This window comes from Salvelinus alpinus, unplaced genomic scaffold (genome assembly GCF_045679555.1).
Source record: "Salvelinus alpinus unplaced genomic scaffold, SLU_Salpinus.1 scaffold_40, whole genome shotgun sequence".
In the NCBI taxonomy this organism is placed as follows: domain Eukaryota; kingdom Metazoa; phylum Chordata; class Actinopteri; order Salmoniformes; family Salmonidae; genus Salvelinus; species Salvelinus alpinus.
This window is the reverse complement of record NW_027255981.1, coordinates 1,539,744-1,564,703: the sequence shown is the minus strand read 5'-3', so window position 1 is coordinate 1,564,703 and position 24,960 is coordinate 1,539,744. Positions and strand designations below refer to the sequence as shown.

Below are 24,960 nucleotides of genomic sequence, written 5' to 3'. Positions count from 1 at the left end.
AGTCTTGTGTAATATTTAACGGCAGGAAGCTCGTTGTCACCCACTCCCCAAAAAACTCCATATTCCAAAAACATAATCAGTGAAAATCGTGTTACCCATTATGTATTTTTTGCTGTCCAGTTGGTTAGTTTGGATAATGTCATGACCACATATTCTATCCCCTTGAGCATTGGTCTTTGACTTGACAGCATTGCAGGGCACACAAAGAACTGTCTTCCAATGCCACACATGGTAATGCTGCAATTTCCATAATATTTCCATAACAATATGCATTTTACAGTATGTCATTTGAGCGTAGTAGAGCTCATAACAGGACCATGACTAACAACTGTTTTTGGGCAGAAGGCAGAATAATTATAATTCATGTCAGGCATGGCCTGACTTCAGAAGGTTCCCTACTGCTCAGCTTGATTCAACAGGCTCTTTCATAGAATATGGCCAGACCTGGGCTGAAGAGAGTGGGGGAAGTGAGTGTGCCTACAATGAGTGTGCAAACCATTAAGAACATCTTAAGGAGTTGCACCACTCTTTCCCTCAGAACAGCCTCAATTTGTTGGGGGCATGAACTCTACAAGGTGTCAAGCTTTTCATAGGGATGCTGGCCCATGTTGACTCCAATGCTTCCTACCGTTGTGTCAAGTTGGCTGGATGTCCTTTGGGTGGTGGAGCATTTTTGATACTCACAGGAAAATGTTGAGCATGAAAAACCCAGCAGCATTGCAGTTCTTGAGACAAACCGGTGCGCCTGGCACCTACCACCATACCCCGTTCAAAGGCACTTTTGTCTTGCCCTTTCACCCTCTGAACGGCACATATACACAATCCATGTCTCAATTGTCTCCATGCTTACAAATCCTTATTTAACTTGTCTCCTTCCCTTCATCTACACTGATTTGACGTGGATTTTTACAAGTGACATCAATAAGGAATCGATAGCTTTCACCCGGATTCACCTGGTCAGTCTGTCATGGAGAGCAGGCGTTCTTACTGCTCAAACGTTTTCCAGTCATCTCAAGAGCTCCAATTCTAATTGGGCAGCACAGGCTGATTGTTATAGCTTGTCAGGAATGATATGTTCATAGAGATCCTGTAACTGAATTATAGGATCCTATGGATATGCTGGTAAGGCACATACTGTAGTACAGCGTGTAGAAGGGTATTTTACATATGCTGCAGGCTAAAGCCGCCTGTAGAAGTTTAAGGTAAGCAAAGAAGTGGTATGGCTCAAGCTCAATGCTTTTGCTTTAGTTCTTCCGCAATGCCCCCAATCTATGACTACAGTATATATTTTTTCTCATGTAGGTAAGTGGAAGTGTCGAGAAACAGTCAGGGAATGGATTTGTATCTTTTTGGAGACGTGGAGAAAATGTGTGTTGGGGTGTTGTCGTTGGCCTCAGGGTCTCTGGAGGAAATGGGATGACATTTGCATGGAAAGCCAAGAGATAAAAGCAGCCTGAAGGGACTTCACAGGTAGTTGAGAGGCCTGCTTGATCTTTAGAACGCGAGGGGGACCATCTCCTTCCATTGTTATGGAAATCAGGATTGGTCTGGGGAAAAATACTTTTAGAAGCACTCACTGTAGTTGCAAAGACAGAGGTAGTATCATTTCACTTGACAAGTCCCTTTGCTCTGAATTGGACTCACATTTTTTTGTTTATTCTAAACTAAGAGGACTGAGAAGCATGCTATGCTGTAGTATGGTTTTGACACTATAATTAAGTGGAAAAGAGCCCTCGGTCTTATTGGACTGTTTTTAAATGATGCAATGCACCGTGTATTGTTTGAAATACCAACGTTTTGATTTCTGGGGCTTCAGAGAGGGAGATAAAAATGTCTTCAGATACTTCTACATCAAAACCATATTGTGACCCCTTTTCCCCTGACAAGATGGTCCTGTGTCGTGATTAAGATCTACAGTGTATAATGTGAAACATCCTTCGCCTTGAAGTACTGGAATATGGCCTGAGTCTAAGGAGGTTTCAGTTTGATTGCACATGTAACTTGTTTTATAGTTATTTGGAGAGTGGTCTATGTACCCGGAGAGCCGGCGATCTAATATTTGGGTTTGTTTACTTTGCTGTATTGCCAGTGTCTGGGCTGCTGACGCTAGTATAGATTATTTTCTTGGTAATATTACCTTTCACATGAGGTACATTTGTAAATTGAGTGAACTCTCTTAAACCAACAGCACCCACATAAGGACATAGGCAACGCTACAGAAGGCTATATCACACAGGGCATAGGGGATGCTACAGCCGGCTATATCACAGAGATGAGGAAGCGAGGATAACCAAACGCATACTGAAATAATGATAATTGAGCTTCCTCGGTTTACAATAAGATCAATCATCACCATTTGCAGCAATGGAACTGGATTATTTTCTGAAACATTGAATTATGCCGATAGTATTCTAATTTAATTTCCAACATTCATCCAATTTGTGTAGTCCTTTCAGAGCTTGTCCAAATTTCCTGTTTCGATCAAAACCCAGTCCTTATTTCCGGTACTGCCATCTGTTCCTACTGTGTGTGTCTTGTTAAAGCAATGGCAACTACTCGCATGAAAGAGAGGGCCACTCTGGTCTATGACAAATGTGAGGATGGAGGATAAGCAGCTGACTGTTTTCTTGAAACACATTCTGGATTAGGCGTGATGGCATGTTCTTCCCTCTTGTCTCTCCTCTGAGGTCTCATGGGTCTTTGGGACTGTGCCGCTAAATGTCAGGGGTAACCATCACTATTCTCTTTTGGTACACCTCTGGCAGCTGCGGTTTGATCAGACACACAAGTGTTTATTACAGCCGAACTTTAAGCTCTGGAAAATATGTTTTGAAGGAGTTTATTTTGGGGGGGGGGGGGGGGGGATAATCAATCTCAACACTATTGCCCTTTTAGTCAGCCAAAGCAAATGGTGTTAGCAGTCAGTGGGCAGCCCTGATATAGGGCATTTATTTGAGAGGGAGGTTGATGTATAAAGATTTGTCGTACTATTATTAGAAGTGTAAAAATAAGACCTCGACCTCTGCAGCGTCACACACACAAATGAAATATGCACAATTTTAAATGTAACGGTGGACGTTCAGTATTTAGAGGAGTAGCTGTTAACTGCTGCACAGTATTTAAAGCAAAACAGCAGTGACACTATTTACACTGTCAAAGGTTTCAAAATGACATGGGGGGGGGGGGTGTAAAGGTAACATTTTATAATTGAGTCCTCTGATATGGTAGATGCTCCTCTATACCCAACTCATAGGATGATTGACGCCACTTTATTTGCTTGTTGAGTAAATCTACCCTGGGTCAACCCAGCCGGGTCGTGCCAAAGCATGTTTTAACCGAGGCGCTTGTAATTAGTTTCCACAATGCCCTCCGTATTTGGCGCCCGACCCTGTGCATAAAGACGATGCCAGCGGCTGACATAACTGATGTTTTGATCTGATGGCGCTTAAAGAGCTCCTGAAATGACAGCCTGGCGGATGTTTGAAACGAATGCCCGTGTAAAACCATGCCACCCGTCGTGAGATCGCTCGCCGGCAGAGAAGTAGCAGGGCCTTGGCAAGGAGGAAGATATTCTGCTCATAAGATGTCAAGTTGTCTGATATGGAGTGTCTGCCAGGAATGACCTGAACAAAATGGTGGGAGAACGGGTCTGTTTTGAAGTGTCTAATGAGGAACTGTTCAACAACAACAAAGCTCAGAACTATTTGGTCTCCAGACTCATGGTAGGTAGTGTGTGTTTTTTAAACATTTCAAAGCATTTGGTTTAACTATAGTTATTCTTGATAAATTGGACATTCTTTAGAACCAATTTAGGAAACGACATTTGTGTGTGGATCTGTTACTCTGGCGTACTTAGGTGCTTATTAAAAAAAATACCAAAATAAAAAATAAAAATCCCTTTTTTCACTCCTTGATGGAAACGGCTTTGTTGGTTAAAAAAAAAAGAGCTATATTTAGCTTTGAACTTGAAGTAGGCTCCTTTGGCTATTTCAGGAGGATCTGTTCCTGAAAACGGCTCCAATTTCCTTTGTGTGGCCAGGAAACGTTGGGTTGAAATCAACAGCTTTCACTGGTTGCAACAAGGATTAAAAACTGTGTGGAAGATAAATCCCAAAGACAGTGTGAGTCATCAGTTGCAGAATACCTTTGATGACCCAATTTTGTTTTATGATTCCATTGTCTTTACGTTAACGGAGAAGGATGAAATTAAGTAGTCTGTTGGGCATGAGGTCAAACATTTTTTTTTGCCGTTGCACACACTTCATTGCCACTTTATAGATTAATCAAAATGTCACCCTTTTTTTAGACATGCCTTTCTGCCGAAGCTAGGACCTAGGCTTGTCTTTCAGCCACATATGAGCCATTGGCACCATCGTCAAGGTGCATAGCCTTATAACCCTGGCAAACCTCAGTGCTGCTGACTGGGAAGAAGAGTGTTTCCATGTTGTAAAGTACACTAGGAGAGCCCGGCAGATGTCATTCACAATTCCACATAGAGATTTGGCTGCATTTCTTTCCCATTTTTTAGAGCGGGATTTCACTGTTAGTCTACACCTGTCGTTTATGACGCATGTGACACGTATTTAATTTATTGAAGACTGATTATGGCTTTTTGATAAGATTATTTGCAGATAAAATAGAGTGGAAAATAGCATGCCATCAAAATACTTGCGTGTAAACCCTGAATAACACACGCCCAGAACTGCTTGGGTTTTGTGCGAATGATAAGTAATGAAATAAGAGTAATCACTGACACAGTGTATAAAGTTTACACAAAGTAGTGGTCCAACTGTTTATGTCCGTGCCATCCCTTCATGCTCCTCTAAAATGACGATGGCATGTGAAATGGACAGCAAAACTTTGAGATGAAAAGAACCCTGTCTGACAGAGCCAATCACAGCTATGCATGGCTCTCGTTGAACATGAGGTAAACCAAAGGCTGCTCAAAAGCCACAGGCTCCAATCATCAAGGGAAACCCACACAGACTGAATCCAGGGCAGAGAGGTCACGAGCAGGGGAGAAGAGATGTTTTTACACTTCGCCACCCAAGAACAAGCTCAGTCTGAACCGTTTGAAGAACTAGGGACATGAGTGCTGGTACCTTTTGAGTCCCTCTGTGGTAAAACAATATTTATTGCTAGATGTTTTGCCAGATTTTTGCCCTCTGTTGCGTATTAACCCTTTCCCGGTCCTCTCAAGGGCTGTCTGGAGGGATTTGTTTTAGGGACAATTTTAGTCTGTTGACCTGCCTGGAACCAATGTGAAGTTGCCTGGTGAAACTCCTGAGTGCTCTGCAGAGAGAACAAGTGGTTCTTGTTATGAGTTCAGAATTTGTGTAATTAAATTGAAGTCCATATGCTTTTCATTAAGCTCCATCTATTTCCAGAACCGGATTTAGAAGTACCACAACATTCCCAGAGCACCAAAGGCTTTTTAGATTTTATGTACTATAAAGAGAAGCGTGTGGAATTTACTGTGGAGGAAAGACTAACCTTCAGTACTACACACATTACCCCTTCCCGCCAATTTAGTTTGTGAGAAGAAATAATTACTTGGTTAACTATCAACATATGAGGTCTAAAAAACTGCTGGGTTGCGCAACTGTGAAAGTCCCAAGCCTCGTCTCCTAAATTTTTTTCTGACTTTCAACATCCTCTGCTGTTGGCCTCCCTTAATGTTTATTGTATTTTGTCCTTCCTTGTGTGCTGTAGGGGTATTGTTTGTTTGTCAGGGGCCCCACTCTTTCTGTGGTACGCATCAGTCGCTTGCACTTCTCGCAGCATGAGGTCAACACTGCCAACTGGCAGGCGTGGAGGGGGTGAAGCAGGGGGTGGAGAGGATGAACCCCCCCCCCCCCCCCCCCACAGGGGACAGCTAATTGCATCGCATTCTAAATCTCACATCGAAAACATACTCTGGATACACTTCCAAGTCTGAGCTGCCTGCGGCAGATGCCATACCACGGAGGATGAGGGGGCATAGTTGAGATGTCATGGGTTGTAACCTGGCTTTGGTGCATCAATTGTTATTTCCCCACGAAAACAGAGAGTAGGCTTCTTTATCACCTTCAAGCCAGTTAGCCAACAGTAAAATTAAAGCCCCAAGGCTCACATGAGAAAAGTTGCTGAACCCCTGACTCTTCCAGGGCCGTAAACTTGGCTCTGGACTCTAACGATGGAGGTACACAGCTTTTATTTTCTTCTCCAGGAGCATGTCAAATTAGGCATAAGTAAAGGCTTTGATTTCTGGATCAGATAGAAAATGTTAGAATCTACAAGGAAAAGGTCTTATCAGAAATGCATCAAAACCCCTGCCAACTAATTTCAACACTTTATATTTGGTTTTGGAGGAATTGTTTACGTTCTGAGTTTAAAAACAAAAATATTGTTTTATATATATTGCCTTGGGCCTCTTAATTCCGTAACCAAAACCGACATATCTTTTAAGATATTTTAAAATGTCTCTCCCTCATGAGGGAGGATAATGAAACTTCACAAAGTAATAGGTAATGGTAAACGTACCTATTTTTTTTATTTTTTTAGTTAGTGATTTTACTGATATCAATTTTATTTGAATTATTAAGTGAATATAACTCGTAATTCCGTTACCAAATTGGTAACTAAATTACCAAATAAATCACTAATGGAATTACTGCAACTGAATTGGTTACAATGGAAAATCATAATAGTCACAAATCACAGTTGGGTTCACCTGCTACTGTCCTCCCTTCCACTGTCATGTTCAGCTCAGAACAGCTTTGTCTGTCTCATGGTCAAACCAAGAGTGTTAAAACAGGCTGAGTCTGGACTCTCTCACACTCACTCTCACACACACACACACACACACACACACACACACTGACGTCTACCCACATCTACAATATCCTACTTATAATAAAACAAACTCTGCAGGGATTTTACTATAACAAGCATCCTAACGCACTGACCGACATCGGACGTCCATGGATGTTGAAAAGTAGTTTACATTTGGTCAGTCGACCCTGGCCTTGATGTTTAACGTCCGCAGACGGACTGGACCAAATCTGAACCTATATTTCACAAGTTTGGATAGCACAGCACAGTGGAGTATAACTACACATTTCAGTACCCAAAGAATATGCCGCTTTTACACAGGACAATTCATGTGATACTGTTGCAGTTTGCCCACACACTAGTCGCCGTTCAACTCCATCGTAAATCGTTGAGTTTAGTCGGCTAAATAGAGTACGGCACAATGTAGCACTGTACAGAAAAATGTATTATAATACTGTATATAGGTGGGTTAATCCATTAGTCTTTTCTGTAGTATTTGTCTTAGTCATGTAATTAAATATTTTTTTTACATTCATAATCTCCACCAAGAAAATGACCATGTATGGCCATAGTAAGCTCCCACTCATCTCTGCGCCCACCCCCCCTCCAGCTGTTTTGTCCCTTGTATGTGCAGTGACGGGGCAGGGGATTCTCATATAAATGTTTTGGCCACAGATGGGTATCCATCTCACAGCTGGGCCCCTGCGTTAAATGAAGGGAACGGTTCACCAAGGATTTTAAAGTCTCATCGTCCTCCGATACAATCTCATGCCGTGCTCTCTGTGATGACAGGACAGAAGAGAACAGCTGCAATGCAAACCTGTCCTAGGTCTGGTCTCTTCTATCGAATCAATTCCAATGAATGTTTTTCTGCGATATTCCAAATGTTTGTATCGCATGAAGTTATTTTGTATGACCTTTTTTTTATGAGCGTTTGTCTGCTTGTTCTCATGTTGTCTTTTTGGTCTCCTTCGCCGCAAGGCAGGCGACAAGCTTATTTTGGACAGGATTTGGGCAAGAATGAAACCTCTCTTCGCCTTTTCCTCTCTGTTTACACACACACCGAGCCCCTCCCCCCGCCACACCAACAAAGTTGAGAGAACACTTCTTCCTCTGACAAGCAGTTTCAACTCGCAATTTGCATTTGAGGTTCGGTCCAACGGAATCCGTCAAATGGAGACTGAAACACATTTTACTGTAATACATGAAGTTAACCTTTCTAACGATACCTTTTTGTATGTCTCAACTCCTCAAATTGCGCGCAGAGCAGACGCTACTAAAACAGGAGTATCAGTGAACATTGATTCTGGAAAACGAATGCTCAGTTTGTCGCACAGCATTGCGGTACCATGTACCTCTATCAGCATTTTAGCTATAGACTGTTATGCTAGCTGTGTGGTCTTTTTTCATTTTAATAAATGTGCCATAAGGATTCAAACATAATTGGCAACTCGTTTTCATTCAGAAATAAGGTAGGCCACTTGATTTTTAACATCTTTAACATCTGAACAAAGTGGACAGGCTAACATGCTGTTCAAACAGTTGGGAGACGGACAGAAGGGTGTGTTCACAACAATTAAACTGTTCTGCCTTGTTAGCGAACAAATAGATTCAAGTTTGCTAAACTTGAAATAAACAGTAACTGGCTACTCACTAGCATGTTATTTTGCCTGAGAGATTGAGACCTGTGTTAATTTTCTGTACGGTAATACCTGCTACAGGAAGTTAGTCATTATTGGTGAATGTACATTATGCATTGTTCTGGTAAAATGTTTGAACAAAAAGGGCATTTTCATAGACTTGAAAGTCAGATCAGCTATTATTGCAAAACAAAAGCAGGTGAAACTAGTTAGAGAAATTATATTATTATTTAGCCTAATTTCACACGCTGTGAATTCATTAGATTATTGCTGACTGTTTGAAATGCGATGTATTTGACCTTTTAATTGTACAAGAATGCTTATTTAGAGAACATAAACAAAATATCTTGTGAATCGCCCATGATTTTGAAAAAAATCGGGATGTCGCAAAAATCAGGATGTCTCGTATCTTCGTAAATGGTAATGGGATAGATCAAAATTAGCTCGGCTCCAAGTGCTGCCATAACGTTGAAAATATTCCCTACGTGACATCGTCTGCGGAACTCAATTTCTGCATCAAAATTGTATGAATTAATCTAAACTAAAACAAATGTCTTCTTTTTTTGTTAGTTTGTGAGCTAAGGATTATTGTGCTTCAACGAGCAGTGGTTCTGAAGTTTTGACTATAAGCCCAAAAGCTAACACATTTGTCCAACGTTAACTTGCTAACGTTACTGAGCCAGTCACTGAAATCATCTTTGACTGAAACGGTGCTGCTAACTAACCAGCTAACCTAGTACTGCACACAATGTCGTCTTCCAAAAAAAGCTAGCTAGCAAGTTACTGTAGCTGGTAGTGCTAGCTAGTGCTTCCATTTGAGTTTTCATGAAGCAGCTGTTCTGCTGCCACGAGTCACTGCAGTAGCCTCGCGAGTCAGCTGTTGTGCTCAGCTGACCCAATGATACAATTACGGGGAGATCCTACGGACTGATTTCTGATATCAGTTCTTTTGAATTGTGGGGCTGCATGTCTACAACTTCAGGGGAATTTAAACAGGCTAATGCAAGCTTTTTGTGTCATTCATGTCAGTAAGCTAGTTACAACAGTTGGCTACACAGCTGATCAAGTCACTGCAATGGCAACCAGCGTCCTTGCGCAGCCTTTGTGCAGGAGATAGCCACTGGTTTATTTAAACATTTTTGCGTACTATTAAATCACTTTCAAAGTTTGTAATAATTTTGCTCGCTAGTTAATCTGTCTTTCATGGAATGTCATGTCATACAAGAGCACGGTGATGTCAAATTAGGAACTATGTTTGAATTTTAATGGCGGATGCTCAATATTCATATTTTAAAATGAGTTCCACGTCCTACATGACAGACTGGTTGAGGAACGTGAGTCGTGGAGGAGTCTCCCAGAAACCAAATCACTGGTACCCTGCACCTCTGCATCGTGGCCCTTATGAGAGTGGATTTACCGTCTCCCCTTTTGCCTGTTGTCTCAATCTGGACTGTGTTATTAAATGGAGGGTGACTTGCTCCTACTGCACCGTCCCAATGGACTGCAGTCCCCAACTGGTTCATCTCAGTATCTGCGGGCATTTTCAGAGCGGGCACCTGTTTATCCATGTCCAGCTTGACGCTGTCCCTCAACGTGGGAGCAGCTGCACAAACATCCAACTTCCTGCTGTCCCGGACCCTCTGATTGGCCTCGTGAACGCCTACCTACTCCCTTCGACTGCAACGCCCCTTAAATGGCTGTTTGTCTGAGGGGTCCAGGCCCAGTGATACCGCAGGCCCAACTGCCTTGCCCGACTATTAGGCCGTTCCGGACTATTAAGTTACCCCGGGGAAATCAGCAGCTGAATGTGATGTGCTTTAATATGTTGCCTTCTTGCCAGCCACGGAGCTTGATGTCATAAATGGCTTTTCGCATGCTCCCGTGGCGTTTGTCTCAAGTGGATGAGATGAGGACAACGGGAGATTCAGTTTCCACTTGTGTATTTGCATAACGATGCTCCTCAGCCTTGTGGACCGCGGGTGTGGTGAAACATACCTCAGTAAAAGTTATGGCAAGCGTACGTACAATGCTGTTGTCATTTATGGACACCCCTTATGGTAGGTCATATTTCACAGGGCGGTTTTGTTTTATGGCTCAATTTAATGCTTGGCTCCTTTTAGTGGACAGGTGGTCCAAATCAACTCGACACAATTGTTAAATATGAGTCTGCTCGCATCCATGGAGTCATCCTAACGCCTGATATATAGCACCAAAATAGGTCCGTTTGAAGTTACAACGGAGGAAGCCCACAATATATGGTGACATTCTCATTTTTATTCTACAGTTTGCCGTTGTGGTCTCTCCCAGTCTTCTTCACATTCCACAGCGTTCTGTATCTTTGGAATTAAACCCGAAAATATTTCCGTGCCCATCTTTCCTGCCTACAGTCAGTAGCGCTTGGTGGGAGGTCCCTGCATCTGCAACGAAGCCTTGTAGGCATCTTCAAATGGAACCAGTCACAGACCCAGTATCTTTACACCAAAGGGTCATTGACCGCTGTGCATCAAAGCCCTCCTTTGTGAGAGCGAGGGAGAAACCACAGGAGTTTTTTTTGGCACTAACAGAGCCAAGTAGAGTACCACTATACGAGCTGGAAGAGAAAGACCAGTGCCCTAAAGCTCCGGGTGCATGACCTATACCGAATGAAAGAGTTTACAACTCGACCGATCCAACGCATGTAACATCACAATTGATGCCTCAACTTATTTGCTTCCTGGTTTGGTGCACGATTTGCTTCTTTAGGTTCACATGAATATTGATTTTAGCTCCGTCTTGGGAGGTAGGTTATGTTTGTCGAGCAGATCCCAGTTGTGATGTAATGTACAGCGTTTTTATGCAGCAACAGGTTCCATTTGTGGTTCATGTTTCAGCCAATCAGGTTTGCTTACACTCGGTTAGTGTAGTTCCACTGCTCCAGCAACCATGAATGCCACCTTTGTCACTTTAAATTCCTGCCCTGGACTCAAGGAAGACGTTTGGGAATGTACCAGTGCCAGGAAATGTTAGGTTTCTCTGTGGCTGCTAGTTCACCACTGCTTATGATAAAAGTAGGCGTCACCATTCTTTTGTTTTCTGAGAGGAACGTCTGATTGAATCAATCAAGCAAATGTATTTATGAAGCCCTTACATCAGCTGATGTCACAGTGCTGTACAGAAACCCAGCCTTAAACCCTAAACGGCAAGCAATGCAGGTGTAGGAGCACGGTGGCTAGGAAATACTCAAGCTATGAGGGGTGGCCAGTCCTCTTCTGGAGATTATAACAGAACATGGCCAAGATGTTCATAGATGACCAGCAGGGTCAAATAATAATAATCACAGTGGTTGTCGAGGGTGCAACAGGTCAGCACCTCAGGAGTAAATGTCAGTTGGCTTTTCATAGCCGATCATTCAGAGTATCTCTACCGCTCCTGCTGTCTCTAGAGAGTTGAAAACAGCAGGTCTGGGACAGGGAGCACATAGAGTTCAATCTTTAAATAGAAGAGGTCATTTATTGAATAGCCTAGATTTAGGTTTGTTTATCAATTGCAATGGTTCTTGACTGACACCAACAGGCTCTGTTTTTATACTTGTTGTGACTTGTAGTTTTGAATAATGGCGGTGTGAGTAGACAGAATAGCTATAGCCTACATTGCAGAAATGACTCCCTATTCTCTTGTCCGTTCAGTTCTTCTAGGTCTTGGTACCCTCTTAATCAAGAGTATTCTCTGAGAGGATCCTGTCTCCATAGCAGCAACAGGCACAGATAATGGCTTGTCCTGTCCCTCTGGCTGCGCTAAGTTTGGAATGTGTCCTTCCCTGTAGAGGAGAGAGCTAGTCTCTGTGTGTGTGTGTGTGTATACATTTTATTTATTAGTGGACCACAGGACGTGTACTAGCTAGTACAGAGCCAAAGAGACGAGTCCTGGGGGCATTGTTATTGGGCACCAAGGGCTACTCTCCTTCCTGTAGTCTCAATTAGACTCTCACTAGGTACTTCTAATGATAGAACCACTCTCGGAAACAGTGAGAACAGCAGTGTGTAATTTGACTGGAGTTGTGTAGCTAGCGAGGCTTTGAGCTTTTAATTTTGGATGGAAAGAGGGGGGAGCGTGATAGCCCACCAGAACAAAGAGGTCATTGGACAGGTCATCATTGTAAATAAACATTTTCTCTTAATTGACTTAACCTTTTTTTTAAATGAATACAGGTAACTAAAATGCATGGATGTTCAGACACTTTTACTCGGTCGCACATTTGCTGGGTAACCCAGGAGTCCCATTCGTCCAAGGCTGAGGAGGAGTATGAATGAATACCTCATCCTCTTGAAGCCGGGCAGATGCCACTCCGCATTCCATCCCCTTCGCCGGTATGCACTCTCGACCTGCGGCGTGTTGACATTGTGTCCCGTGTGTATTAGTACGAGACCGAACCAGGTGCGGCCGCGTTGGGCGCAGTTGAACTGTTTCGGTTCCAACTGTCCAGGACACATTCTTGTTTAGTTGTTGTTCTTTCAACCAGTCTCTTGATTCCACACACGTATGTCACCATCGCACCACATTTTATTGTCGATAGACTTATGAAACGGGAACATAATATGAATATAACTATGACGAATTCAGTACTCAAAAACACAGATATAGTATCAGTCATAGCCAGTTATTGTCCCCCCCCCCCACCCCCTTTGTAAAACACAGCAACCTGTACACCAACAGAGGCCAAATTCCAAAGTAAGGTGGTATGCATTCCATGGTGGAGTGGGGGGGGGTCAACTGAGTGATGGCACAGTGCCCGCCTACCTGCGACAATATGAGGGAAAACACTGATTACAGCTCAGTTGATGAGTGCCAGTCATTCATCCCCTTTTCTCATTATAAGTGTAGCCTACTTGTGCCATTTCCCCCCCCCCCCCCCCCTTCCTCTCCACGGGAAAGCCGAGGCTTTATTTCCCACTCCCAGTGCAGACCGGTCCGCTCCCAGCGTGGGCCTTCGCTCGGCCTGGGCCCCAATAACCAGTCACTGGAGCGAGACGGCAGTCCGTCTCGGTCTCAGGCAGTCGTCTGTCTGGATGAATGGGCGGCTCTGAGTTCCAGACAGGCCCTGCCAATCACCGAGGATCAGTGGCACTCTATTCAACGTCTGGGACAGAGAGAGAGAAACGCATCCGTCATTGAAATTCATACTTAGTATTACTAGCATTTGTTCATTTGAAGGTGCACACTTATTATTCTAGTAATTTGGCTTGAGCCGCTTGTGTAACTAGAATTTTCAGGTCACATCTCCCATTGACATCAATTAATGAGTTGCGCGAAAGTCTGATTTGCAATGCGCTCAATTTGGGATCTAGACATTTGAATGTCTCTGAAACAAGCCGAAAGGACAACCTAGTATTGTTTTAATGGAATGAATGGCTGTGTCCTGTAGGGTGTTCTAATGGCTTATACTGCACCCTTAAAGGGATAGTTCACTTTTGTGAAGTGTTTGCTTATTTACAGCTCACCTAGGGTGTTGTTGTATCATCCAAACCACTTTGAAGTTCATTGGCCGGGTGTTTAGCAACATCCCAAATCTCCTGGCCAGTATTTTTTTGTGCATGTAGCAATGCTAGTGGAAACGGATGGTCTTGCAGGAGACGTGGTTATTATTTGGGATGAGAGTACATACCTGGCATGTCACTCAGCAAGGGGAGGGAGGCCAAGGAGTTAGGAACCATGTCCAGAGAAGCTGGGGCCCATGGTCTGTCTGTTTGTCTGTCTGCAGCACACCTGGGTGTCTGTCTTTCTGTCTGCAGCACACTTGGGTGTCTGTCTCTCTACTCCCAGCTGCCAGTGGACAAAAGAGCCAAGGGCATAGAGGGGAGAAGGTGGAAGGGAAAAAGCATTGTCCTCTTTCCTTTTTTATGATCTGAGTTGATGTGCGAATGGCTGAAAGTAGTCTTTGACTTGATCTTTTCAAGGAAGAAAAATGAGATGAATTTTTATGTGCATCAAATCCAGGCTTTGTGAACGGAATAATTTTTGGTTTAGCGTAACACGTAAGAGCATAGCAACTAATTCCCCTCTCTTTCTTTCTCTTTTCATCTTCCAGTTCTCAGCCTTCACGCCGCCTCCTTCCACTTCACCAAGGAGCCCAAGTCCCAGGATGCCTTGCACGGCCGGAGCGCCATGTTACGCTGCGAGGTCAGCGACGCAGAGGGCGTGAGTTACAGCTGGCTGCAAAACGGCGACGCGGTGAATGACACGGAGCGCCGCTTTCGGGAGGGCGGCAACCTCAAGTTCACCTATGTGGACCGGGTGCTGGATGCCGGGACCTTCCTGTGCCTGGCCAGCAACAATGCCACGGGAGGAGAAGAGCGCTCCATGGAGGCGTCCTTCAACATCAAATGTGAGTTTACTTAAATACTACTTCATTTTACTTCATTATTTCTCATCAATGTAAGCCCTTCCCTTAAATCAGTGTTTTGAGATCTCATAACCAAAATACTGTAAGAAGAGGTGCAGTTGTTAAATTCATACACATATATATTATAGGTCGACCGATTAATCGGAATGGCCGATTTTAATTAGGGCCGATTTCAAGTTTTCATAACAATCGGAAATCGGTATTTTTGGACGCCGATTTTGCCGATATAAATAATAATTACACCTTTATTTAACTATGCAAGTCAGTTAAAATGACCTAAGGCTCGTATTTCTGTGTGTTATGTTATAATTAAGTCTATGATTTGATAGAGCAGTCTGACTGAGCGATGGTAGGCACCAGCAGGCTCGTAAGCATTCATTCAAACAGCACTTTCGTGCGTTTTGCCAGCAGCTCTGCTGTTTATGACTTCAAGCCTATCAACTCCCGAGATTAGGCTGGTGTAACCGATGTGAAATGGCTAGTTAGTTAGCGGGGTGCGCGCTAATAGCGTTTCAAACGTCACTCTCTCTGAGACTTGGAGTAGTTGTTCCCCTTGCTCTGCATGGGTAACGCTGCTTCGAGGGTGGCTGTTGTCGATGTGTTCCTGGTTCGAGCCCAGGTAGCGGCGAGGAGAGGGATGGAAGCTATACTATTACACTGGCAATACTAAAGTGCCTATAAGAACATCCAATAGTCAAAGTTATATGAAATACGAATCGTATAGAGAGAAATAGTCCAATAATTCCTATAATAACAACTACAATGTCTTACCTGGGAATATTGAAGACTCATGTTAAAAGGAACCACCAGCTTTCATATGTTCTCATGTTCTGAGCAAGGAACTTAAACGTTAGCTTTCTTACATGGCACATATTGCACTTTTACTTTCTTCTCCAACACTTTGTTTTTGCATTATTTAAACCGAATTGAACATGTTTCATTATTTATTTGCGGCTAAATTGATTGATGAATTGATTGATGTATTAAGTTAAAATAAGTGTTCATTCAGTATTGTTGTAATTGTCATTATTACAAATACATTAAAAAAAAAGAAATCTGATTTTAATCGGTATCGGCTTTTTTTGGTCCTCCAATAATCGGTATCGGCGTTAAAATCATAATCGGTCGACCTCTAATATATATTGATATGACTCAAACTAGCACTCAAACTAAGCATGGGTGGCAGCGTAATAGCAAATGATAGGCCATAATTATTTTACTGCAATAATTTTGCCAAATGCATTGAATTGGCTGCACAGCTATTAACACCATATTAGACCCTATGAGGACCTACCTGTTTTGAATATTGACAGTTGCCTTTGCAGCCATAGATTCAAACGTATTGAGTTTTATTCTTCCATATGCAAACTCAATATGTATGTCCTCCCATGTGTGTCTCTACAACCATCAAACGCATCTCTTGAAGCGCTAAGAAAACGCCGCCTCATACTTATAAAGACTCTTACGAGAGCCCGCCAGTGCTTTCCTTTTCTAACTCTTATTTCCGCCGGACCAAAAAACGAAATCACGCCTGCGTGAGAAGTTATTTTGAGTGTGGGGCGGACAAAGCGGTCATTTATGTCCTCTACCAAGATGCACCGCTTGTGAAGTTGCAGCGTCCGGCTGGTCTGGCTGGCTGTGTCACAAAACAAGGAAGGTCAGCTGAAAGGAAAGGGGACGTTTTGGTAGCCGGGCACTAAGTTAGCCGGCTGGGTGTGAATGGCTGGTTTGTTTGCGTAAATGGGCAGCAAGAGGAGGTTTGACACTTTTTTTTTTTTTTTTACGCCTTTTTATTAACCCTCGTGTTCGCTCTCTACCTTCTGTCTTTTTTTTCTGTCTTTTTTTTTTAACACTCACTCAACCTACCTACCTCTCTGTCTATATACCTTCCATCGCTCTTACTACTCTCTACTCCTTTCTGCCCTAACTATTTCTCTCTTTTTTTCTCCCCTCCCCCCATCTGTCACACAGGGCTAGAGAGTGGTGGGGTGACCCTGAAGGATCCTGCATCAGAGCAGGACATCGCGAGCTCTGCGCCTGTGACGTTCAGGTGCAACATCGATGGACACCCACGGTGAGAAACACAACCACGGCCTTAAGGTGTCCGCATGCTCCCCTCCCGAAACTGTTCGGAAGAGTTCATGCATATTAAAATAGACAGAGTACTTGCCGCTTTTTTTTTATTTTTCAAGCGAACATCTTTTAAGAGCGTATGCGAGCATACTCGTTCAGCTAGCCGAACTGAAGCATTCTGACGCCTTGGGGCCTCAAAGCGTTCAACAGTCTCTCCACTTATTCTTATGTGCCAACTCACTCATGCATATTAAGTTGTCATGTCTTCCTCCCCCAGACCAACATGCCACTGGTACAGAGACGGCGTGCGCCTGCCGGAGAAGAGCCATCAGATCAACAACAAGGAGCGAACTCTGACCCTGCCCAGTGCCAGCCCAGACAACAATGGCCTCTACTATTGCTGTGCCAAAAATCCAGCTGGGCACGTGTGCAGCAATGTCAACTTCACCCTCAATATCATAGGTGTGTATATGGACAAAGATTCAATAAAGAAGAGGTGAGGAGGGATGGCAGTTTTTCCCCCATAGTTTAATTGCAAGGCAACACCGTTCTGCCTGCGGCTATGGAACCCTGACCTGTTCACCGGACGTGCTACCTGTCCCAGACCTGCTGTTTTCAACTCTCTAGAGACAGCAGGAGCGGTAGAGATATACTCTCAATGATCGGCTATGAAAAGCCAACTGACATTTACTCCTGAGGTTCTGACTTGTTGCACCCTCGACAACTACAACTATTATTATTATTTGACCATGCTGGTCATTTATGAACATTTGAACATCTTGGCCATGTTCTGTTATAATCTCCACCCGGCACAGCCAGAAGAGGACTGGCCACCCCTCATAGCCTGGTTCCTCTCTAGGTTTCTTCCTAGGTTTTGGCCTTTCTAGGGAGTTTTTCCTAGCCAGAGTGCTTCTACACCTGCATTGCTTGCTGTTTGGGGTTTTAGGCTGGGTTTCTGTACAGCACTTTGAGATATCAGCTGATGTAAGAAGGGCTTTATAAATAAATTTGAACACCCAGCCCCACCGGCATCAACATTGTGACTAGAAGCCAGAGCCGAAGAGAGCCCTTTGACCTGTCTCTTTCCTTTCCTATGTACTCTTTCTCAGTTTCTTCATACCACACACTCACACCCTTACCCTCTGTATAGATAAAAGTTTCCCTCGTCCCGTGGTGGTTCCTGAGGACCTGGTGGTGATGAGGAACGAGGAGGCCCTCCTTAACTGCCTGTTCACTGCCGAGCCCCCTCCCACCCAAGAGTGGTACCATCAGGACGAGCTCATCACCAACAAGTCCCGGTAAGACTGGATTTTGTGTGTGTGTGTATATCTATCTACATACACTACTGTTCAAAAGTTTGGTGTCACATAGAAATGTCCTTGTTTTTGAAAGAAAAGCAAAAAAAACAATTGTCCATTAAAATAACATCAAATTTATCAGAAATACAGTGTAGACATTGTTAACGTTGTAGCTGGAAACCGCTTATTTTTTATTTTATTTTTTAATGGAATATCTACATAGGCCCATTATCAGCAACCATCACTACTGTGTTCCAATGGCACGTTGTGTTAGCTAATCCAAGTTTATAATTTTAAAAGGGTAATTCATCATTAGAAAGCCCTTTTGCAATTATGTTAGCACAGCTGGAAACTGTTGTTCTGATTTAAAGAAGCAATAAAACTGGCCTTCTTTAGACTAGTTGAGTATCTGGAGCATCAGCATTTGTGGGTTCGATTACAGGCTCAAAATGGCCAGAAACAAAGTACTTTCATCTGAATCTCATCAGTCTATTCTTGTTCTGAGAAATCAAGGCTATTCCATGTGAGAAATGGCCAAGAAACTGAAGATCTCGTACAACGCTGTGTACTACTCCCTTCACAGAACAGCGCAAACTGACTCTAACCAGAATAGAAAGAGGAGTGGGAGGCCTCGGGTCACAACCGAGGAAGAGGACAAGTACATTAGTGTCTAGGTAGAGAAACAGACGCCCCCATAAGTCTTCAACTGGCAGCTTCATTAAATAGTACCCGCAAAACACCAGTCTCAACGTCAACAGTGAAGAGGCGACTCCGGGATGCTGGCCTTCTAGTCAGAGTTTCTCTGTCCAGTGTCTGTGTTCTTTTGCCCATCTTCATCTTTTCCTTTTATTGGCCAGTCTGAGATATGGCTTTTTCTTTGCAACTCTGCCTATATATATATATATATATATATATAATCAAAAGTTTGGACACACCTACTCATTTTATTTAACCAGGAAATTCTTATTTACAATGACAGCCTACCAAAAGGCCTCCTGTGGGGACGGAGGCTGGGATTAAATATATATCTAAGACAAAACACACAAGAAATCACACACAAAAACATCACAAGAGACAACACTACATAAAGAGACCTAAGACAACATTCCAAGGTTTTTCTTTATATTTACTATTTTCTACTTTGTAGAATAACAGTGAAGACATCAAACTATGAAATAACACACATGGAATCATGTAGTAACCAAAAAAGTGTTAAACAAATTAGATTTTAGATTCTTCAAAGTAGCCACCCATTGCCTTGATGACAGCTTTGCACACTCTTGGCGTTCTCTCAACCGGCTTCATGAGGTTATCACCTGGAATGAATTTCAATTAACAGGTGTGCCTTGTTAATTTGTGGGATTTCTTTCCTTAATGCGTTTGAGCCAATCAGTGGTGTTGTGAGAAGGTAGGGGTGGTATACAGAAGATAGCTCTATTTGGGAAAAGACCAAGTCCATATTATGGCAAGAACAGCTCAAATAAGCAAAGAGAAACAACAGTCCATCATTACTTTAAGACATGAAGGTCAGTCAATCCAGAACATTTAAGAACCTTTAAAGTTTCTTCAAGTGCAGTCGCAAAAACCATCAAGCGCTATGATGAAGCTGGCTCTCATGAGGACCTGCACAGGAAAGGAAGACCCAGAGTTACCTCTGCTGCAGTTCATTAGTTACCAGCCTCAGAAATTGCAGCCCAAATTAATGCTTCAGAGTTCAAGTAAAGGACACATCTCAACATCAACTGTTCAGAAGAGACTGCGTCAATCAGGACTTCATGGTCGAATTGCTGCGAGGAAACCACGACTAAAGGACACCAATAAGAAGTGATTTGCCCTCTGCGTCGAATTACCAAAACACGAGCAATGGACATTAGACTGGAGGAAATCTGACCTTTGGTCTGAGTCCAAATTTGAGATTTTTGGTTTCAACCGCCGTGTCTTTGTGAGACGCAGAGTAGGTGAGCGGATGATTTCCGCATGTGTGGATTCCCACCGTGAAGCATGGAGGAGGAGGTGGTGTGCTTTGCTGGGGGATACTGTCAGTGATTTATTAAGAATTCAAGGCACACTTAACAAGCATTGCTACCACAGCATTCTGCAGCGATACGCCATCCCATCTGGTTTGCGCTCAGTGGGACTATCATGTGTTTTTCAACAGGACAATGACCCAACACACCTCCAGGCTGTGTAAGGGTTATTTGACCAATGACAGTGATGAGTGCTGCATCAGATGACCTGGCCTCCACAATCACCCGACCTCAACCCAATTGGGATGGTTTGGGATGAGTTGGACCGCAGAGTGAGGAGAAAAGCAGACAACAAGTGCTTTGAAGAATCTCAAATATAAAATATATTTTAACATTTGTTAACATTTGTTTTCTGGTTACTACATGATTCCATATGTTTTATTTCAAAGTTTTGATGTCTTCACTATTAATTTACAATGTAGAAAATAGTAAAAATAAAGGAAAACCCTTGAATGAGTAGGTGTGTCCAAACTTTTGACTGGCACTACATACATATAGTTGAAGTCGGAAGTTTACGTACACTTAGAATCATAAAACACGGGACGAGATGTTAAAACTGTCCATTGTGCCAATAGATGGTATGCACTCACATGAGATTTGCCGTGATGTTGACAGAGTGGCATGGGAGGTTTATTTCTTAGACTGGGTTAAGATGTCAATTTTGGGACACATCCTCAGTAGTGTGCCTTCGAATCAGTGGGTGTTTCGGCCTTTAATCACTAAACACCCTCATCAAAGATGGCCAGCTAAAGGGTGATCAAGCCTTAGCTTGTGTCCCATGCCCAATTAAGATTTCCCACGGGACTATGCAAGGCAGGGGCGTCCTCTTCCCTGAGCCAGCCCTACAGCTGACCGCATACCTTGGAGTCATTAACTCGTTTTTCAACCAGTCCACACATTTCTTGTTAACAAACTATAGTTTTAGCAAGTCGGTTAGGACATCTACTTTGTGCATGACAAGTAAATTGTTCAACAATTGTTTACAGACAGATTATTTCACTTATAATTCACCTTATCACAATTCCAGTGGGTCAGAAGTTTACATACACTAAGTTGACTGTGCCTTTAAACAGCTTGGGAAACTCCAGAAAATGATTTCATGGCTTTAGAAGCTTCTGATAGGCTAATTGACATAATTTGAGTCAATTGGAGGTGTACCTGTGGATATATTCCAAGGCCTACCTTCAAACTCAGTGCCTCGTTGCTTGACATCATGGGAAAATCAAAGGAAATCAGCCAAGACCTCAGAAGAATAATTGTAGACCTCCACAAGTCTGGTTCATCCTTGGGAGCAATTTCCAAACGCCTGAAGGTACAACGTTCATCTATACAAACAGTAGTATGCAAGTATAAACACCATGAGACCACGCAGCCGTCATACCGCTCAGGAAGGAGACGCGTTCTGTCTCCTAGAGATGAATGTGCGAAAAGTGCAACTCAATCCCAGAACAACAGCAAAGGACATTGTGAAGATGCTGGAGGAAACGGGTACAAAAGTATCTATATCCACAGTAAAACGAGTCCTATATCGACATAACCTGAAAGGCCGCTCAGCAAGGAAGAAGCCACTGCTCCAAAACCACCATAAAAGCCAGACTACGGTTTGCAACTGCACATGGAGACAAAGATGGTACTTTTTGGAGAAATGTCCTCCGGTCTGATGAAACAAAAATAGAACTGTTTGGCCATAATGACCATCGTTATGTTTGGAGGAAAAAGGGGGAGGCTTGCAAGCCGAAGAACACCATCCCAACCGTGAAGCACGGGGGTGGCAGCATCATGTTGTGGGGATGCTTTGCTACAGGAGGGACTGGTACACTTCACAAAATAGATGGCATCATGAGGGAGCAGAATTATGTGGATATATTGAAGCAACATCTCAAGACATCAGTCAGGAAGTTAAAGCTTGGTCGCAAATGGGTCTTCCAAATGGACAATGACCTCAAGCATACTTCCAAAGTTGCGGCAAAATGGCTTAAGGACAACAAAGTCAAGGTATTCGAGTGGCCATCGCAAAGCCCTGACCTCAATCCTATAGAAAATGTGTGGGCAGAACTGAAAAAGCATGTGCGAGCAAGGAGGCCTACAAACCTGAGTCAGTTACACCAGCTCTCAACTTATTGTGGGAAGCTTGTGGAAGGCTACCCAAAACGTTTGACCCAAGTTAAACAATTTAAAGGCAATGCTACCAAATACTAATTGAGTGTATGTAAACTTCTGACCCACTGGGAATGTGAAAGCTGAAATAAATAATTCTCTCTACTATTATTCTGACATTTCGCATTATTAAAATAAAGTGGTGATCCTAACTGACCTAAGACGGGAAATGTTTACTAGGATTAAATGTCAGGAATTGTGAAAAACTGAGTGGAAATGTACTTGGCTAAGGTGTATGTAATCGCTCTCACACCCTGTTCCTGGAGAGCTACCCTCCTGAAAGTTTTCGCTCCAACCCCAGTAGTAACTAACCTGACTCAGTTTATCAACCAGCTAATTATTAGAATCAGGTGCGCTAGATTAGAGTTTTTTTTATATATATATATAAATTGACCCTGCTGTGCAAATCCAGCTAAAGATGCAGATTAGTGAGAGATAAAAATGTATAAATGGCATTATACTGTGACATGGTTCAGTGAGTTAGACGTGTATATAATTACACACACCAGATGCGTGAAGACTAAGTACCGTCTCCTAGATGTGAAGTACGGTTTCCGCTATATACATCCACTCTACGGCTGTGTGTGCGCATACAGATGTGTGCATGTTGTTTATGAATGTTTTTGAAGCATGTCGACATTCAGGTTAATTCTGCAGTCCGCAAAATTTTTATTGTTTATTAGTATCTCTTCCAAGAGTCCTTTTTTTTTTAAATGTAAAAATACACAGAAAATGTCAAACAAACAAGTCCTCTTTCCTGAGTTGGCCAACTTTCCAGAAAATATTCAGTGTTTTTTTGTTTTGACGCTTCTTTCTCTTCCTCCCTAGGTTGGTGATGTTGAACAATGGCTCCCTACTCATAACCCAGGTGAAGCCCAGAAACACTGGGCTCTACAAATGTGTAGCCAAATGGTCCCGCGGACTCCCTGTCACTCTGGAGGCCACCGTGAACCTAGCAGGTAAGGGAGTGCGCACACAGACATGCACCGTTTTGACACACTGTCTCAAGACAGATGTTTGAATCCTTCACTTTGTGTCTAACTCACTTAACCCTGTCAGAGTATAATGCCATTTATTCATTTTTTCCCTCGCTAATCTGCACTATTTTTAACTGGATTTGCACGGCATGGTCAACTGTTCCACTCTGCAGTTGAGTGGTATACTGCATTGCCTTCATGATTAGAACACAAGATATTCGTTTTGCAGTCTTAATTCATGGTTTTTGTTTTCTGTTACTGATGTCATGATGGACTATCACTTCAAATACTTCCTCCCACCCCTTACAGAGATCGAGGAGATGGGCCCCAGCCAGACCCGGGTCTTCTCGGCCAACTCCCTGGAGAGGATGTCCTGCCGCCCCCCTCGCGGCCACCCGGAGCCCGATGTGTGGTGGGAGCGGGGCGGGGAACGCGTCCCCTCAGAGGGCAGGGTATACCAGGACGGACTGGAGCTGGTCTTCAGCCCCACCCAGGGGGAAGACTCTGGACTGTATACCTGCGTGGGCCAGAACAAGGCCGGTACCAGGAGGCAGGAGCTGACCGTCACCGTGGCCAGTGAGTATAGACCTCAAGACCCTAAAGGCTTTTCATACTACTGAGCCCAGCCAAGCTGGTCTGGTTACACATCCACAATTGTCTCTGGAACTCTGATGAAAAGCACAATGTGAAATGACAATATCGGAGCTAGCACAGTTTGGACCAGGTCAGCAAGGTGGTGTGAAAAGGGTATTTGTGGTCAAACTGAATGAAAATGGTCTAAAATCGAAGGAAGTAGTATGTAAACTTGTCCGATAAAAAAAAAAAATAGATATAAATAAATAAATAAAACCTCTAAGTTCCATTTTCCGTTGTGTAACATTTTGTTACAGTGTACCCTAATGAACACGACTCGGTGTTTCACTGCTGAGGCGGGAGTTGGACAAAACTCTGAAGGATTGTGGCATTCGTTGTGACCTGCACCTGCTGAAATGTATTGGGTGTAGACACTACTTTTAAGAGATGCTAAATGTGTGTATCCCCTAGCCCCTCCGGAATGGGTGACGAAGCCAGAGGACAGCCAACTGGAGGAGGGCCTCCCTGGGTACCTGCATTGCCACACCCGTGCCACGCCCCAGCCCGAGGTTACCTGGTACCGCAACTTCATCCCCCTCACCGCCGAGGTCAGTCCTGTGGTCCGAACTGTGTGTCCTGATCATTCTGAAAAGAAGTGGGAATATACACTAAGAACTACTACACACCGAGTGTACGAAACATTCGGACCACCTGCTCTTTCCATGACACAGTTAAATCCAGGTGAAAGCTATGATCCTGTATTGATGTCGCTTGTTAAATTGACTTAAGTCGGTGTAGATGAAGGGGAAGAGACGGGTTAAATAAGTACTTTTTAAGCCTTGAGACGTAGATTGTGTGTGCGTTCCATTCAGAGGGTAAATGGGTAAGGCAAAATATTTAAAAGGACATGCAGCCAACTTGACACAACTGTGGGGAATCACAGGAGTCGACATGGGCCAGCGCCCCCGTGGAACGCTTCCGACACCTTGTAGTCAACGCCCCGATGAATTGAGGGAAACGGAG

At 43.4% G+C, this 24,960-nt stretch overlaps 1 protein-coding gene across 1 annotated transcript in view; it reads left to right on the top strand.

Moving 5' to 3' along the window:
* LOC139566971 (inactive tyrosine-protein kinase 7-like) overlaps window positions 1-24,960 on the top strand; it is a 40,305-nt gene that overhangs the window by 741 nt on the left and 14,604 nt on the right. The window contains exons 2-8 of the mRNA XM_071388356.1: window positions 14,518-14,814; window positions 16,804-16,906; window positions 17,183-17,367; window positions 18,056-18,203; window positions 23,216-23,346; window positions 23,674-23,940; window positions 24,409-24,545. Coding sequence (XP_071244457.1) covers window positions 14,518-14,814; window positions 16,804-16,906; window positions 17,183-17,367; window positions 18,056-18,203; window positions 23,216-23,346; window positions 23,674-23,940; window positions 24,409-24,545 — 1,268 coding nt within the window. The remainder of the gene's footprint in view (window positions 1-14,517; window positions 14,815-16,803; window positions 16,907-17,182; window positions 17,368-18,055; window positions 18,204-23,215; window positions 23,347-23,673; window positions 23,941-24,408; window positions 24,546-24,960) is intronic.